General features: G+C 39.6%; 1 protein-coding gene across 1 annotated transcript in view; it reads right to left on the minus strand.

Annotated features, from left to right (window-relative positions):
- The window catches only part of otogl (otogelin-like), a 206,216-nt gene that overhangs the window by 52,871 nt on the left and 134,747 nt on the right, over window positions 1-18,598 (minus strand). Inside the window, exons 30-33 of the mRNA XM_060840058.1 lie at window positions 17,655-17,772; window positions 7,466-7,545; window positions 5,575-6,455; window positions 2,223-2,316 (exon numbers count right to left, since the gene is read on the minus strand). Coding sequence (XP_060696041.1) covers window positions 2,223-2,316; window positions 5,575-6,455; window positions 7,466-7,545; window positions 17,655-17,772 — 1,173 coding nt within the window. The remainder of the gene's footprint in view (window positions 1-2,222; window positions 2,317-5,574; window positions 6,456-7,465; window positions 7,546-17,654; window positions 17,773-18,598) is intronic.

An 18,598-nucleotide genomic window follows, 5' to 3' on the forward strand; every position in this document is an offset into this window, starting at 1 on the left:
GACAAATATGACCAATAGTTTGGATGTGCTTAACTAATCTGATTGTAATTTTCCAATCCCATTCTGTTCTTACAATTGTAGGTACCGTTACCAAAGCAATTTGTAGCTGTCCCCAAATACAGATTTTTAAATCTAGTATTTTTATTAATTTATAGGATTTAGGCATTATTAACAAGACCTGTAGTTATTACCTATCTCTAATTGCCCTCGAGAAGGCAATGGTGAGCTGTCTTCTTAATCAGCTCTAGATTGTGTTATGAAAAGACACCCATAGTGCTACTAAGAAGGGAATTCTACAATTTTGACTCAGTAATAATGAAGGAATGCTGATGCAATTCCAAGTTAGGATGGTGTGCAACTTCCAGGTGTAGTAAGGAGCTGATGCTGTTCCCATGTGCATGTTGCCATTTTGTTCAATGTTATAAAGCTTTCACAGGGAGATGATATTGAAGAAGCCAATGCAAGTTGCTGCATTGCATCTAGAAGACGGAATAGGCAGGCATGTAGACAAGATAGCTACAGGTGTCAGTGGGCTTATAGTAAATGTTGATTGATGACCTTTCCAGAAATGGAAACAGTGAAACCAAGGATCGCAAGGAAAATGGCAAAGATGGATCATGTAAACATAAGGATAAGAATTGGAAGTTAAGTTGTTTGAATATTCCAATTCAGAGTGAGAGCAGGAAGTGATATTGATATAGACATGAATGCATGAGAGAAAGGAGTAAAGGCAAAAACCTGAGAAGGCTGGAAAAAATGAATATTCCAAATACCCCAAGAAAATACATGCATGGCTTTGGACCTATACATGTTCCCATGGAAACATGGTTTATTTAGAAAAAATGAGTGGAGTCAAAGGAAATGTTTTCGTTAAGAGAACAGGTTCAACCTGGTAACAGAGTTGGTGGTAGATGGAAGCTGATTAGGGGAAAGGAAGAAATGAGAAGTCTCATGCAGCCTAATGATGGAAAGAGGCACATTAAAGGATTGGATATCTGTGGTGAAAGGAGGCTGGTTAAGACCAAGAAATTGGAAACACTTAAAGTAGAGGACATGTCAGGATACGTCTGGACGAGGAGGGGGAAAATAGTATTGAAACAAGACTTTATCATTTCCTTAAGTGAAGAATAAACTGAAATGATGTGACTACCAGGGCAGTATTCATGAATCTCGGGGAGGAGGTAGAAGGGAACTATACAGGATTAACAGACTTTTAATATAGTGGCTACAGCAGAAAGATCCCCAGAAATGATATACATGTCAGTCTTATGAATGATGGCTTAATGTTTTATGGTCTGGTCATTGGCATTCAACTTCTGCCACATAAATGTTAGTTTGCCGAACAGGAATAGTAGTACCCTTATTATTTAATGGGAATGTTAGGACTGGATCAGAGATAATGAAATGCTACAAATTCAGATAGACATAGATTGCAGTGAGTTAAACAGAAAGTTCTTCACCCAAAGGGTTATTCTTCCAAACATTCTTTGGAATTTTCTATTACTGTCGGTGATCAGTATTGAACATATTCAAGATAAAGATTCTTAGATACTTTCAGGTATCGGGGAATTAAGTGGTATAGGAATAATGCCAGAGGATGAATTTCTGGTAAAGATCACTAAAATTCTTTCACTAGAGGAACAGATTCCAAGGACCAAATGGCTGAATCTCGTTCTTATTTCTTATGTTCTTATGTTCTGATCTTCTTAGATAGAGAGAGTAACAGACTGAGTAAGAATGCAGCTGGGAAATCTGTAAACATGACAAAGGGTCAACTGTGCAGCGAGAGACTCCTAATCGAAGAAATGGGTCTGGAGACAAAAGTAACGGAAGAAAAACTCAGTGCTATGCCAAGCTCAAAAATATCTATTCACTGAAATCTATAAAGGACCAGACGGTTGTTTTAAATAATACAAAAACGGGTACATGCTTAAAATATAATAGATTGGAAATAGAACAAAAGAAAAAGTAAGAGTTGGGAAAAGAAACAAGACAGAGAAAAGAACACAAGTGGAAATCAAAATCAGAGGTTTACAGTCTGAAAAGTGGAGCAGACAAGTGAAAACAATATTAGCAGCAAATGTACTTATTAGTTTTATATCCAATTTATGTAATTCCACTTTTCTGCTTTATTCTGTGTGACAATTTCATTTTATCAGAAGAATAACTATATTAACTATTCACATAACACAGTGCAGCAGAAACATGAAACTAATACTCACAGGGACACTCCCACTGTGGACAACACCTGTCTTTGTTTATTTGGATAGGCATTCCCAGAAATCCACAACTTGGCTGTGTTATATTAAAAGGGCACTGGAAGAAATCATTTTGAATAAAATGTATGTGTCAAAAGTATATAAAACGTAAGTATTAATCAATTATGGAGATTAAGTAATACTTGATAAGATTATTTTCTGGTTTAAAAAAGATTGCAAAAGCAAGATAGTTTGTTCTAAATACTTGTGACATTGCTGTGGTATTTCGTTCCAATGCTTTGCTGCTTTAAGGAAGCAATAGAAGCCAAACCACTGGAAGAAACACATAAATAACAATTGCATTTGTTTCAATAATCAAGAAAAAGCTAGGATGTTACGGGAATCAATGCAAAATTAGATAGAGACATAACTGTAACATGAGAAAGAGAAAGCTGTTCCACATATAATTACACTTTTCATTCAATGCATTTAACAAAAGATCTAATCGTGTTAGAGCAGGGCAACATTCTATATCTGACGACACTTTGAATCTATTACTGCAAAAACTGCAGGAGTTCATCCTTGGCATGGCCATAGGGATCAGTGAGTCAAGCTCCATCTAGAAAAGTAGCCCTAAACTGTCAGTGAAGTAAAAAATACATTTTGCAAAGTTTAACACAGTGTCACAGTTATGAAATGTCAACTGAAGTTCTGTATTTCATATTATTTACACAAGGTGTAAAGTGGACTATAGTGAGAAGAGTTTGCATTTTCATTCCTGAGTCAGGTAGGCAGAATCAGGAAATTTCCTGTCTTGCCACATGCACCTCAGGGAAATAGTGTTATGAACAGTGGAATCTCCATTCTGTGGGTATGGGCCCACCAACTGAGAATGCAGATCTGAGGTAACTACAGGGCCCAACAAATCCCTTCACACCCTATTTGCCCACTCACTCTGTATCCACCATGGGCAGGCATCAGGAACAATGCTGAGATGAAACAAAATAAAGTTCAAAGTATATGTTACAGACTTCACTATATGAACAAACATTCTTATTCATTAAAGCCTATTCAATACATTTAAATCCTCTAGTGTTCTTAATCGTTCCAAGTGCATTTATAACTGCATACCAAAAGTCACACAATCCTATAGCAAACTCTTGGAACTGTCAATCAAACTTTGAATTACAGCCTCCCAAGCAGTAATAATAATCAGTTGTGGAAGCAGTCAAGTAGTAGTAATGCTCTAGTAATTGCACTGGGATCTTGTCAAAACACATCTATTGAAAAACAGAAATAAGCAGGTGTTTTTAATCTCAAATTTAAAGGGCAGGTTATTTTGATAACTTGACAGCTTGGCAGTTCCATATTATGCACATATTTATGTTTATTCTTAAAAACTGTAAACTGTAATATGTGGAACTTGCTCTCAAAAATTTGAGTCTTTTTATAATCAGCACTGAGATCAAATGGCCCTACTGGATTTGAGTTCCTTTGTGTGTGAATCATATCCCATTCTTGTTCCTCTACAGACAAATCTTGAGTCTGTCAGAAAGGGAGGTGGGACTTCTGATTCTACCCATTGATACTTTGACGAAGACATGGAGTCTCCATGACTTCACAAAAATCCAGAGCTGGACGTAAACTTGGTTTTGAAGGAAGGGTTAGATTTGCAATTTGTTATTCAGATATCTTGCTTTGGACAGACAGCAATGGAAGAATTGGGTTCCCTATTCTGTCACCTCATATTGGAGACTTCAACTGAGAGTTGTTTAGGAGAAAAAGTACGTTTGAAGAAAGTTTTAATGGCTGAAAGAGATATTTAGAGATGCCTTTAGTGGAGAAGATGGGAAATTTTTAGCTGAGATCAGAATCATGAGGCAAAGAATGTTAACAAGCAAAGGATAGACTATAGAGAAGAGGTAGCAGTTAGATAGGCTTGACAAACATTATGATTTTTAATTAAGAAAAACACAAAGCCAAGATTGTTGCCATTCAGCCACAGCAGTACCAGGATGTTGGATATTGTTATCATGACGTGTAACTCCGTGCACATCTTAAACCACTGTTAATGATTAACCAATTCAACAGAATATCATGCGTTAGCTCCATGACTTGTTTGGCAGTCTGAAGCAATAGTATCAGAGTGAGATGTACTACACCTAACTCCTATGAACTTTATCTGTAAATAGTTATATCTTCAAATAAAAAATCCCATATTAGAGTTTTTGTTTGTTGTGATCAGTACGTTTTTGCCCAAGACGAATGTAATATGATATTGTTTGCATTAAGACTGCATAATTTACATTGGAATCATTGACATCAAAACTCATGCCAATAATTATTTCACTAATCTAAGGATGGGAGATCTAGTGATATTCATTAAGTTTGCTTCAGGATGCTGTTGTTCCTGATTAAATTCCCAATTTTGTTCATTGCATTGATTTAAGTTTTTTTTCCTAACTCCTGAATGAATGGATAAAAAGACTCACTGATGATCTGAATTGTATATTTTGAATCAAATCCAAAACCATTAAATTGAAAAGTCTCCTCTTAAAATAGTCACAAAATAAAGTTGATACTTTTGAATAAATATATGTCATACGTTTCTATTTGTAGCAATTTATTACATTTTTCGAGTTAGAATTTTACTTCACCAGTTACTTTAATTAGTGCAGCTCTCCCAAGAGCAACATTAGACTGGAACTTTTCAAATAGCAGCAGTTGGGGTCTGTGGGTTTTCTAACTGAAATATCACAGACTGACATCAACTTTGCCTATGTACTTCCAGTCAGGCTGTTAGGTGGAGTATCAAGCATTGCTGGAGCACCTCAGTTAAGCTAGCTGAAAATTGGCAGGGAAATCTCCTCCATTGGCGAAGCTTAAATAATGATGATCATATCAATCAAATAGATATCATAATCTTGGATATTCAACAAGGGGATGAATAAGTGGTCGGGAGGAGTATAAGTCATTAGATTACTTATAGTGTGGAAACAGGCCCTTCGGCCCAACAAGTCCACACCGACCCTCTGAAGAGTACCCACCCAGACCCATTTCCCTCTGACTAATGCACTTAACACTATGGGCAACTTAGCATGCCAAATTCACCTGACCTGCACATCTTTGTACATGGTGCAGAGTGAGATAATACAGGGAACAGCAACAAGGTGAAAACATAAAGCTTGTTTTCTTAATAAGTATACTAGAGAATGTAGTAGAGGAACTACATAACCTATTACTATGAGCTTCTAACTTGAATTTACAAGCTCAACCAATTTTTTTCAATTTCAGTATATAAAGAAATCTAGAATTGTTATTTGCCATTTTGTACATTCTGTTTAAAGGAGGAATAAAAAGATTAAAGTGCTCCTACTATGCATTGTGGTGGTGTCACTGATGGAGCTGCAGTTTGGGAATAAGAGGGTGCAGCTGAGATACCAAATGAAATTGCAGTTTCTGATTGAGGACTGATTGTAGCTGCTGAAGTAGTTGATGTCAGATTCAATGGAAAAGTCTGTGACGCGGAGGTTGCTTCTGATGTCGTTTTCTCTTGAGCACGTGTAGATGAGAAAGTAACTGGAGAAGTCACTGCTGTTGATTGTATGATTTGTGCTGCCCCAGTTCCAACACTTGATTCAGGAGGCAATGTAACACTGGTTGTTGTAAGTGGTGTAACAGAGCGTCTGGTGACCTCTTCTGTTGATATTTCAGTCTTCCCCACAGTTGTTTGTTGTACTGTTGTGATTTTTGTACTCTCAGTGAGTGTACTGTATTGAATTGATGATGTTGTTGCCTGAGCTGTAGATGCTGTACTATGTGTTGAGAAAGTAATCCTGTCAGATATGTTGCTTGGAGCAGTGGTTAATAAAGTACCACTTGAAGTGGAAGACAATACTTTTTCTGTAGTATAAATGGGGGTTCTAGATTGACTTGTAGCTGCTGCTGTGGTTCTTGTTGTTCTGGAACTTTCAACAGAGGTTGAGATGGTCATTGTAGAACTTAAATGTGTAGGTTCTGTAGCTGTAGAAGATGTTGCGTAAGCTGATGTTGAGGTGGTTACTGAGGATGTTGTGGTGACTGGAACCGTTGTCAGTGGAATTGATATACTTGCATATTGGTCTGAAATGGCAGTTGTTTTCTGTCCTACTGTTGGAGACACTACTGTTGTGAGTGAACTGTATACTTTCTCTGTCATCACAGGTGTTGTTGTAGGTGGCAATATATAAGGTAAATCGGTTGCAGTGACATTAATACCTGTTAAAAAATAAACAATTAATATATCATTCACAGATACAAATTCTTCAAACTCAATCCATGAATATTATTTTTTTCCATTGCTTCTATTGAAGTTGACATATTTCCTTTTACACATTGTTAAAACAAGTACAATAACAAAAACAGAGAATGCAAGCGAAAGTTAACATGTCTGGCAATTCCTGTGAAGAGAGGTACAGAGTTAGCATTTTGAGTCAGATATTGCTGTCACTAAGAATCATACCAGTCTCCAAACATTAACTCTATTTCTTTGCACAGATTCTACCAGATCTGATTTTCTCCAGCATTCTCTGCATTTGTTTCAGATGCTGTATTTTGCCTTTTAAGTTGTGTAATACAGTTATTTTCCTTATACCAGTTACGAGCCCTTGAGGATATACCCTTAGGCTGACTAACTAAATGTGCCAATAATAAAAAACAAAAAAAGGTGGATGCTGGAAATCAGAAACAAAAACAGAAATTTCGTGGAAAACTCAGCAGGTCTGACTGCATCTGCGAACAGGAAGAAAGAATTAATGTTTCGGGTCCAGTGACCCTTCTTCAGAACTGATTCCCAGCAGTTTCTGTTTTCATTTCTGACAAAATGTGTCCTTTTGGATATAATCACTTTTCACTGAACTCCTTAAATTAGTATAAACTTATTCATATGAGAGTAATACGTTATCAAAACAGTAGCTGATGTGATTTGACCTCATCTTCATTATTTGATATTTCCCAGTATCATTTTGCTGATTATTACCCATAGTGTTAAGCATAACGTAAGAAGAAAAAAGTAACAACTAGTTTTGTAATTTGTACTCCAATCAAGTGCACTGTGAATGTGGGAGGCAAGGGCAGTCTGGAATTTTCAGAGCACTAATGTTGAGTTAAAAAGTAACTAACCCAGAAGTACTAAATTGGTGTTTTTCTCTGGCTCTTTTATGTCTCAATGTTATTCACATAAAACAACATGCACAGAAGCTTCAAATTAAACAAACTGAGACACTCACAGTCCTCCAGGTAAACACATCTGTGTGTGGCTTCGTCAAGAAGCATGTTCTTTGGACAATGCACCAAACATCCTTCAACCCTGCATGAGAAAAACAGAAGGGCTCTTTAGGTCTTGCAGCAATTCTGGATGGGTCAGTAGCTGGGTAACCTGTTGATAAGTCTCTTCCAATTGCTGAATAATGTCTCAGGCGTTTTTCTCTTCCATTTGAAAGCACTTTGGAACCCTTTTTTACCTATCTGACCCAGAGGAAACAAGTCAACCTGAAAGATGTCTATAATCTGGGATTTCCCCAAATACTACAGAGTTCCACCACTAAGTTCCAGTAGGGCAGGGAACCAGTGAGTGACAACCAAGGATGTGCAGGTTGGATCCATGGATTGGATGGGATGTGGAAGGGGAAATCAGAGGCAGTTCAGTTGTATGGGAATTGGGAGATTTGAAAGAAATGAGAATGAGAGGGGTGAAGAAAAAGTGACCAGTTCAACTGGGGAGGTGATTGGAGGGGGTTTTGATGGAGAGGAGGGGAGATAACCAGACTTGCTGAGGAAGGTTGGAGGTCTCTTGGAGGAGTAGATTGCAACCACAAGGGGACCCACGGTGTTAAATGCATCAGGAATATGTCAGATGGAGTTCAGAGATTGGATCGAGGGAATCAGAGGCCTCATGGTGAGATTTGATGCCTTATTGAGAAGGTCATTGGGAAGCATTTGATTGCAGAAGCACTTCAAACAAATGCATAGATCCAGGAAGCAAAGGTGAAGGCATGCAACTTCGAAATCAACCAAGTCCTTGCATGAAAGATAACAGTTGAGGTTAACATTAGAGTAGTATTCATGCATGTGGTCTCATTATTACCTTATTTAAAGTTTCCAACTGCTCTCTTGGAGATAGTTGATTGCATGCCCTCCTTCCGGACTCAGTTAAAGCTGAAAATGTGTGGGCTTGGGTCAGAAAAACAACTCTAAGATTTCAATCTGACCCAAGAAAAGTCTTTTTCAGGTTATAATACCCTTTTTATTTCTGCACAAAACTAGTGCTGAGTCACAGCACCAGGGATCCAGGTTCAATTCCATTACAATCCCCCATTGGGTATGTTTTTGGACTAAGGATGACCCCAATAGCAGGTAGCTCTGTGGTTAATACTGCTGTCTCACAGGGCCAGGGACACAGATTCAATTCCAGCCTCGGGCGACTATCTGTGTGGAGTTTGCACATTCTCGCTGTGTCTGCATGTGTTTCCTCCGGGTGCACCAGTTTCCTTCCACAGTCCAAAGATGTGCAAGTGAGGTGGAGTCACCATGGGAAATGCACGTTTATAAGGATAGGGTAGGGGACTGGGTCTGAGTGGGATGGTCTTTGGACGGTCTGTGTGGCTTCAATGAATTGATTTGCCTGCTTCCACACTGTAGGGATTCTATGAATATGGATGGTGGCAAGTGCCAAAATCAAAACGATTTATTATTTGTAATTAAAGTGCAATTAGTAACTAATGGTCAAGACCTTATAGAGGTTTATAAATTCATGAGAGGCATGGATAGGGTAAATAGACAAGGTCTTTTCCCTGGAATGGGGGAGTTCAAAACTAGAGGGTATTGCTTTAGGGTGAGAGGGGAAAAATTTAAAAGGGACCTAAGGGGCATCTTTTTCACGTAGAGGATGGTGCATGTTTGGAATGAGTTGCCAGAGGAAGGCTGGTACAATTACAACATTTAAAGAAATCTGGATGGGTATATGAATAGGAAGGGTTTGGAGCGATATGGGCCAAGTACTGCAAATGGGACTAGATTAGGTTATATCTGGTCAGCAGGGACGAGTTGGATGGAAGGGTCTGTTGCCGGGCTGTACTATGCCTGTAACTGATCATTTGAAAAGCTCAATTCACACCAATAATACATTGTCCATCCCAAAATATACTGTTCTGAAGAGTCGTATTCAGTGTAATGAATAGCAGTCTAGCAAGATGGTTGAGCTATTAAGATTGTAGCACCACTAGCCAACACCCAAGAAAACAGAGTGCATAGGATCTATGAAGAGACCACCATGCAGGTTTGAGTTTATGGGAGGAGCACAATCCATAGACAGAGCTGCAATGGAGTTGTCTCAGTACACCCCATATTTGTTTTGATGATAATTAGTTTGCTCTGTTGTCTTTAAATTAATATGTATCATTAATCAGAAGAACGTTGAACAATCAGATTTACAATTAAACATACAACAACGCAGTCGATCCATTTGTTCACTTGTGATTGTGAACTGTGAATGTTGCTCCAGCTTTCACTAGTCTGCTAAAGCCATAGCTCCATGTGCCATCTGCTGGTAAAGTAACAAAATCCAGTATAAACAGATTAACCTGGCTCACTACTCAGAAATTGGAAAGACCCAAGCAGAATAAGCAAATTGATTTAGGATTTCAAGGACTTGAAGAAAGGGAGGTTCACACGATCAGGAAGGAGAGATCACATCCAAAGTTAGTCACAGCCTGAGCAAGTGTATAGTTCAGGGAATTTGAAGGCAGCATGGGGATTCTGTGCAAAGAGGAAGAGGTAATTTTTGTTTGCTTTTTTGACTCATAGTTTGCTAGATTATTTTTAACAGTTTAAGCTGAAGCCCAGAATTAAGGGCCCAACACAAAAAAGTGCTGTCACAAATAAACTGTCTGTTCATTGTTTGATAATAGCTACTAATTTGACTATTTACTATAAGTTACTTCTGATTGAAGAGAAATAGAGAAAACATTTACTGGCTAAAAACTAAAAGACTAGTGTGACATTTTGAAAAATCAAGTTAAGAACTAAGCATTTAAAGTAGAGCTGCCAGGCCAGGCTATTTGTTGTAACTGCATGATGTGGGAGTTGGTGGATCCCACTGTGGTTTGTAGTGACCACATCTGTAATAAGTATTGGTTGCTTGAGGAACTCCAGAACCGGGTCAATGAGCTGGATTCTGAGCTTTGAACACCATGACACGTCAGGGAGGGGGAGAGTTACCTGGAGGTTGTGTTTCAGAAGGCAATCACGCCCCTTAGATTAACTACCTCAAATTCGGTCAGTGGTCAGGGACAGGAGGGCGCAACTATGAACAAGACAGGCAGAGGGATCCAGAAAGTATCAACCCTTGAGGTTTTCTACCAGCTTTGAGAAGATTAGAATATAAGAGCAGAAATGTACTGCTGAAACTGTATAAGGTTTTTGTCAGACTGCTTTTGGAATATTGTGAGCAGCTTTTGGTCCCAGTCTAAGGAAGGAAGTGCTGGCATTGGAGAGGGTCCAGAGGAGATTTACAGGAATGATTCTGGGGTTGAAGGGCTTGTCAGAAGAGGAGCGGTTGAGGACTCTAGGTCTGTGCCCGATGGAGTTTAAAAGCATGAGGGAGATCTGATTGAAACTTACAGAATACTGAGAGGCCTAGATGGAATGGACATGGAGAAGATGTTTCCAGTCAGAGGAGGGACTGGAACTTGACAGCACAGCTTCAAAGTGAATGGACTACCCTTTAGAACTGAGATGAGGAGGAATTTCTCAGCCAGAGAGTGGCTGCAGAGGGTTGTGAATGCCAAGTCATTAAATGTATTTAAGACAGAGAGAGTTAGATTCTGGATTGGTGAGGAATCAAAGGTTACGAGGGGAAGGAAGGTGAATGGCATTCAAAAACATTTCAGACATGGTCAAATGGCAGAATGGCTTAATTCTGCTCCTATGTATTATGGTCTCATGGTTGGAAATAGGTGGTAATTTTCAAATTTAGAGAAATATAGACATAATTTTAGAGGACTGGGTGGATTTTAGCAGTTTTTGAAAGGGAGCTAGTGAGTATCTGACGAGAAGATGGAGTTTAATTCAGATAAGTGTGAAGTGTTGCATTTTGGGAAAGCAAATCTTAGTAGGACTTATACACTTAATGGTAAGTTAATGATAGTGTTGCTGAACAAAGAGACCTTGGAGTGCAGGTTCATAGCTCCTTGAAAGTGGAGTCGCAGGTAAATAGGACAGTGAAGAAGGCGTTTGGTATGCTTTCTTTTATTGGTCAGAGTATTGTGTACAGGAGTTGGAAGGTCATGTTGCGGCTATACAGGATATTGGTTAGGCCACTGTTGGAATATTGCATGCAATTCTGGTCTCCTTCCTACTGGAAAGACGTTGTGAAACAAGAAAGGATTCAGAAAAGATTTACAAGGATGTTGCCAGGGTTGGAGGATTTGAGCTGTAAGGAGAGGCTGAACAGACTAGGGCTGTTTTCCCTGGAGCATCAGAGGTTGAGGGCTGACCTTATAGAGGTTTACAAAATTATGAGGGGCATGGATATGGTAAATAGGCAAAGTCTTTCCCCTGGGGTCGGGGAGTCCCGAACTAGAGGACATAGGTTTACAGCAAGAGGGGAAAAATATAAAAGAGACCTAAGCGGCAATGTTTTCACACAGAGGGTGGTACGGGTATGGAATGAGCTGCCAGAGGAAGTGGGGGAGGATGGTACAATTGCAACATTTAAGAGGCATTTGGATGGGTATATGAATAGGAAGGGTTTGGAGGGATATGGGCCGGGTGCTAGTAGGTGGGATTAGATTGGGTTGGGATATCTGGTCAGCATGGACGGGTTGGACCGAAGGGTCTGTTTCCATGTTGTACATCTCTATGACTCTACGTCTCTAAGGAATTATTTGTATTGTCAGTTCACATGGGGTACAAGATTATATGGTCAGCAGACCTATGGATGTGTTCAATGGAGCAAAAGGTAGGGCTCACAGACCAGATAAATTCAGAGAAAACATGAAAGAAATGGCATAGAAGCAGCAGAAGCTTGGAAGTGATTGATATGACAGGGAGTGTCTGGAATGACCGTTCATGTAAGGTGAGGTCAGACTTCAAGGTTTTTGTTCAAACAGTATTCATGAAAACATATGCATGATCTTGCACTGGAAATCTGGCCTAAACTACTCTAGTTGCACTCTCCTAGCAGAGTCCCTCTCAATTGACTCTGATGTTAATGTTATACCACAGCGTACCTCAGAGATTTACCTGCACATTCCTTTAACTCTATCCCTGTGGAAAGGAGGATAGAGGGCAAACAGGTAAAAGAAGATAAGAAAATGCAAAAGAAAATGCAAACAGGAGAACAGCAGAATATGACGTTTGGAGGTAAGGAAAATATTAGTGTGAAACATACATGGTGGCTCAGTGGTTAGCACTGCGCCAATGACCCGGGTTTGATTTCAGCCTTGGGCGACTGCTGTGTGGAGTTTACATGTTCTCATGTCTGCACGGATTTCCTCCAGGTGCTTCAGTTTCCTCCCACAGTTCAAAGATGTGCACGTTAAGTGGATTAGTCATGGGAAATGGAGAGTTACAGGGATAGGGTAGGGTGGTGAGTCTGAGTTGTGATGGGTTAGCTTCGGAGGGTTAGTGTGGACTCAATGGGTCAAATGGCCTGCTTCCACACTGTAGGAATTCTATGAAATTGAAGTGATGGGAAGAGTGTTAATTGGTGAATTGATGACAGTAACTAACTGAAATGAAGGAGGAGGGGCTTACAGATATAAACTGTTAGACTCATGAGATATTTGAATGGGGGAGTGGTGGTTAGTTCAGTTGGTTGGATGGTTGATGTGCAATATAGAGTAACATCAACAGTGCAGATTCAATTTCTGATTGGCTGAGGTTTTCATGAAGGTCCCACCTTCTCAACTAGTACCCTCGCCTGAGATGTGGTGACCCTCAGATTAAGCCACCACCAGTCATCTCTCTCTAACGAGAGAGCAGTCCTATGGTCCTCGGGGACTAAGGTGAATTTACCGTCATTTGGAATGGGCACATATTTTTAAATCAGTGAAAAGGATTACATCAAGAAAGTAGCTTAATATTGCAATAATTAGTAAATGTTTAAGTTGTTCTTTTTATTGTAGGAGAATCCCAAAACATCAATTACTTTTAGATTACAAAATGTATCATTGTGAGGTATAAAAATTAATTGGAATCTGCCTCGTTTCATGTTGGACATAATTTTCCCAGGCCTTTAGAGATGGGCTGTGAGGTAGGAGGGCTTGTAAAATTGTGGGGCAAGCCTACTGGTTTCCCGCTTCCATGGCATATTACCAATGGGGATCCTCAGTGGTACCGCTCAGTGGTCCACTCTCTGAGTGTACGTGCAACTCAATCAAACATTAGTCTTGGTGATGTCCTGTTAGGTTGCCTTCTATATTTCTCTCATAGGTTAATCAGCTTTGGTGTTGGAACGAAGTCCAAACTCAGACAGGAGAAGGAATCAAAATTGCACAATCAATGCCTTACAAGGTAGTAATCATTAGCCCCAAAATATATACCTGATGAGTTTTTTATAGAGATATATTGGGAAGCATTTTCAAAGTGTATAACACCCATATGCCGAAAGAAGAATATGGGTTAAAGGGTATTTGTAAGCATGTACATCAATGGGCATTAACATCAGCGGGCATTAACATCTGTGGGCATTAATGTTAGTGGGCATTAAAGTCTGTGGGAATTAACATCAGTGGGCAGCTCATGTTGAATGGAGACAAGGAGTTTGCTGGGTTCCTTCACACAAGACAGAAGTTCTGAAGTCTACCTTCATAACTTTGGATTTGCAGTAGCACCAGACAAATGCAGTATTCAACTAGCCGAGTTTCCTGAAGCATTGTGAAATTATGCACAGTGAATGGAGAAAGCTGTCATGCTCCTGACCTTGGCAAGGTCTCATGGTGGGAACTGCAGGATGACCATGGTAGAGAGTGTGGCCAACCTCATGATGAACCCCTACCATTCATGTGGGAGGTGCAACAACTCACATGAGAGGTGCTAAATTTCCTGCTTAGTGGCAATTGCTCCATTGTGGTAATAGGAAAGGAGCTACAGCCACTGAAAGAGATTATACTGATGCTGACAATGTACGGTTGGCAGCAGAGGCTCAGCACCACAGGCCAACTGGTCATTGCGATAACATCCTAAGGGCTCAGAATTCAAAAGAACAGAGTGAGAGCTCCTTATTTTTGAAAGGAACTTCTCCATCTTCTGATACCTCAGCACAAGAGACAGGAGCTCCACCTGCTAAGTCATATTCAAGTGAGGACGGTTCCAGCACATGGCCAGCTTCCTTTACAGTCATATATTCAGAGGCATGAGCAGCCTGCCTCCGCCTCCTCTGTGACATCAAGGGAGCACTATGTAGAAGTGTCCAAGAGTGGAAAACATTGCATCAAGTCAGAGCATTAACAGAAACATTAATTATCAGATCAGAAGCAGGCTTTTCAGCTTCTTGAGACTGCTCTGCCATCCCAATAATGGCTGCTTTTATTGCAACCCACAAGTTCACATTCGAATGCCTGCTGCTGATAACTTTTTCACACCCGCCATCCCACTTAGCCAAAAGCTATTCACCTCTGTCTTAGAACACACAAATAAACTCTTTGCCGTCTTTTCAGGAAGAAACCCAATGTCTTCTGTGAGAAAACATTTGGGCCTCATGTCAATTTTAAATTGGTGACCCCTTGCTTTTAACCAGTAACCCTCACTTCTAGATTCTCCCATAAGAGGAAACATCGTCTCCAAGTGTAGACTGTCGAGATCCCTCAGGATCTTGTATGCTTCAGCCAAGTCACCTCTTCCTCTTCTACATCTAGCAGATACAAGCCTTTATCTGTCCAACCTTCCTCATAAGACTTTCCAGAATTTAGTCTGGTAAAACCCCTCGAGTTGTTTCCAATGCATTGATATCCTTCCTTAAATAGAGTGACCAAAACTGTACACAGTACTCCAGATGTGGTCTCACCACTACCTTGCATAATGAAGCATATCTTCCCAACTAGCAGGAAGGGTAGTGAAGCAGACAAGTAAAAATCTTTTGTGGTGATCACAGCATTTATATGGGAAGTCTTTAATACTATAAACATGCAGTTATCAACATTCTGGATAAATCTTTCGAACAAGACACCTCTGTGTATGGGCAGTAACGTCTGTGATGAATGAAATGAAGTAGCCCACTCTGGCAGAAAAGGGTATTAGTTAGCTCATGGACATGCCTGTGAGCTTTGGACTGTGAGATCCCATAGAGATCACATGCAAAGCTTTGGAGAGAATCAGTTATAAAGAAATTGGGACTCATATTCACCTCAATGTCACCAGGAGCATAATTCCTCTGATTTCCCCTTGGCTGGAAACCTTCTCAGGAAAGGTTCCAAAGCCCATCCACCACTTGTCAGAACCATCTACTCCGACATTGTGTCTCAGGATTACCCTGTTCTCGTATAGCCTCTGGAGTGGCCAGTTCCTTAGTATTCCATATCTCCTTCTTATAAGTACTTGGCCATCATGGTACTCCTCTGTCTTAGAGCCAAGTAAGAGCCAAGTATATGGCAAATGCAACATTTCAACCTGTCATTTCTGCTGCTTCTCCACTTCTGCCTTTGTAAATGGCAGATGTGATGGACTGCTCTCAATCTAGATGGCCCACTTAAAAAGTATTTCTCTTATTGCTGAGGCTGATCTTAAAAGTAGAGGAGTATTGATGTTCAAAAGTACTGGATGATGCTTTAAGCAAATCCACTTCCTTTGCCTTGCCCCTGCCAGACATTCAATTTGCTCTCAGGCAGCAGTTGATAGTATTGTTGCCAAAAACGAAATGGAAGTTTGCTGTGCTTTATAATTTCTTTGTGATCCAACAGAGGAGGCATACTTTTGGCCAGTTGCAGAAAAAAAGAGGTGTCAATGAAAAAAGCCGGGCTTCCTGAATGTGATTTTCTAACACTGTTATATATTGGGCACTCGATTTGTACAGGAAACATTATCAACCTGTAAAAGTGTCAAGTTAAAATGATGCAGGTTCAGGCAAACAGAGGGAAGAATTTTCTCCAAAAAATTGAATATATGGTCATTTGCATATGAAGTCCCAACTCCAAACCCAAACAAAATTTCCAGTCCACATTTCCCACTAAGGTTTCTTTCCCATAATCCATATCTTTCCTATAAGTGTATTACCTGATATATTTGATTTCCACTTGATCGCCATTTTGCCACCATGTCTTAGTAGTTGTTACAATGCTACTTCCCCCAAGGTGAAGTTCTCGGTATAAAGCACAGTTACTTTATATCTTTCAGCTTTTTTACTGTACTGTACTATTGGATCTGAAACACAATTTCTGACCACAGCAACATGTATTTGTATAGCCCTTCAATAGAGTAAACATTCCCCAAGTTATTTCACAGGAGTATTATCAAACTAAATTTAACAACGAGCCACATCAGGAAATATGAGAACAAATGATCAAAAGCTTGGTTAAAGAAGTTGGTTTCAAGGTGGGTCTTAAAGGATGAAAGAGAGATAGTGGGTGTCAAAGTTTATGAAGGGAATTACAGAGCTTGAGGCTTTGGCAGCTGAAGGCATGGCTGCTAATGGTGTAGATATTCAAACGGCTAAAATCAGGGGAACACTAAGATTCTGGGGGGGGCGGAATTTGTTGGTCTACAACTGCTTATAGAATTAGGGAAGAGATGGGACATACAACACTTTGAAAATAAGGAGGACTCTGCCTTTCATTTCAGAACTATAATTTGAACTAACTTTGCCATCTGAGTTCTCTCTCCCCCACAATACTCATCACACCTTCATGCCTTTTAAAATCCTTCAGGAAAAATTACTTCCCAGGTTCAGGTGAAACCCATCCCAATGATACAGGTCACATACTGCCACCAGCTTTTCATAATATGAAACCCCACATTCACACTCCATTCAGTCATGTGGTCACTTTATTAATCTCCCTATCCTAATGACAACTTCTACATGGCTTGGGTAATAATCTGGAGATAACAAGCCTTGGTTTCTAGTTCTTTAATTTAGAACCCTAAAACTACCAAAGCAGGATTCCCTGTTTTGCTCCTCTATTGTTGATCCCAGCTTGGGCCACAATGATTGAATCCTTCCCTTCTGTCTCCAACATCCATCCCATTTGTGATAGCCCCTGCCTTGACACCAAGAAGGTATCATAACATGTGGGAGTTGCAATCTTGTTTACAAAGGATGCCTTCTGTTCCCCGATTGAGTAACGTTCAAACTTGGATCATGGAATACATACAGACTACGTTTTCAAAATAACCTGTGGATTTTATATATATGTATTATGTAAGTACAAATAATAATTATTAACTCCTACATGTTTCACATTTATTAAGTTCACAGATACTTACGGTGAAAGAAATTTGCAGGCTATTGCATGAGGGTCACTGCATGTTTTAATGCAAGGACTAGCGCAGACCTCATATCTATATTCACACATTGTTCTGTATGGTATAACCATGCTGCTTTCTGAAAGAAAATAATAAAACATATTGCGTTAACCTGTGATTTTATGTAATACTTTAAAAATCCAAGAAGGTCCTCAATGACTTTTTACTTTACGTAAAACAAATTTACTTTACATAAAACTCTATGACTCTATGAAATTGCTGGGAGATAATATGTTTTGTTATGCTTTGTTGAAATGCAGTCATGAGAAACAGTGATCCACAATACCCTAGGATTTGTCAAATGGGATAATATAAAGAAAAAACAGTTCTATCCCTGATAAGTAACAAATGCGATTGAAAGGTAGTCGGTTTATCCTTCCTCACAAATGGCCCTATATTTTAAAGGAAATACAATGGTATAATTAGATTATACATTAGATTTCTCACAGATCTGGTCTCCTAAGCATTCAAGGGCCTGAATTTTCAATTACTGTTCACAACTTCACATCTCATCATATCACATCAGTGTCAGACACTCAAACCATTCAATTAAGGACAGCATTTGAGCTCCTAGCGGGTTGATAGGAAGCATTCCAGCAAAGGCATACTGATAGCCAAGTGTCTGAGCTGGAGACTATAATGTATGTCAGAAAGAGGAAGAGAGTTCACCTTGGTTGAGGCACATTTCTAAGTTTAAAAATTTGGGCATTAAAATTGATTACAACTGCCAGTTTGGTAAGTTCACCAAGTATAACACATTACAATTATCAGGTGGAAAGTAACCTTTTCCTTAATTGGGAACAGGCTGTAAGATGGTATGTGTGAGGGTTGAAGGAGCACTGTACCATTGGAGGAAAAGGTAGAGGAATACCTGTCTTCTCCCCAGTTTGTTACAAAAAAACTCA

Source organism: Hemiscyllium ocellatum, chromosome 19 (genome assembly GCF_020745735.1).
Source record: "Hemiscyllium ocellatum isolate sHemOce1 chromosome 19, sHemOce1.pat.X.cur, whole genome shotgun sequence".
Lineage (NCBI taxonomy): Eukaryota > Metazoa > Chordata > Chondrichthyes > Orectolobiformes > Hemiscylliidae > Hemiscyllium > Hemiscyllium ocellatum.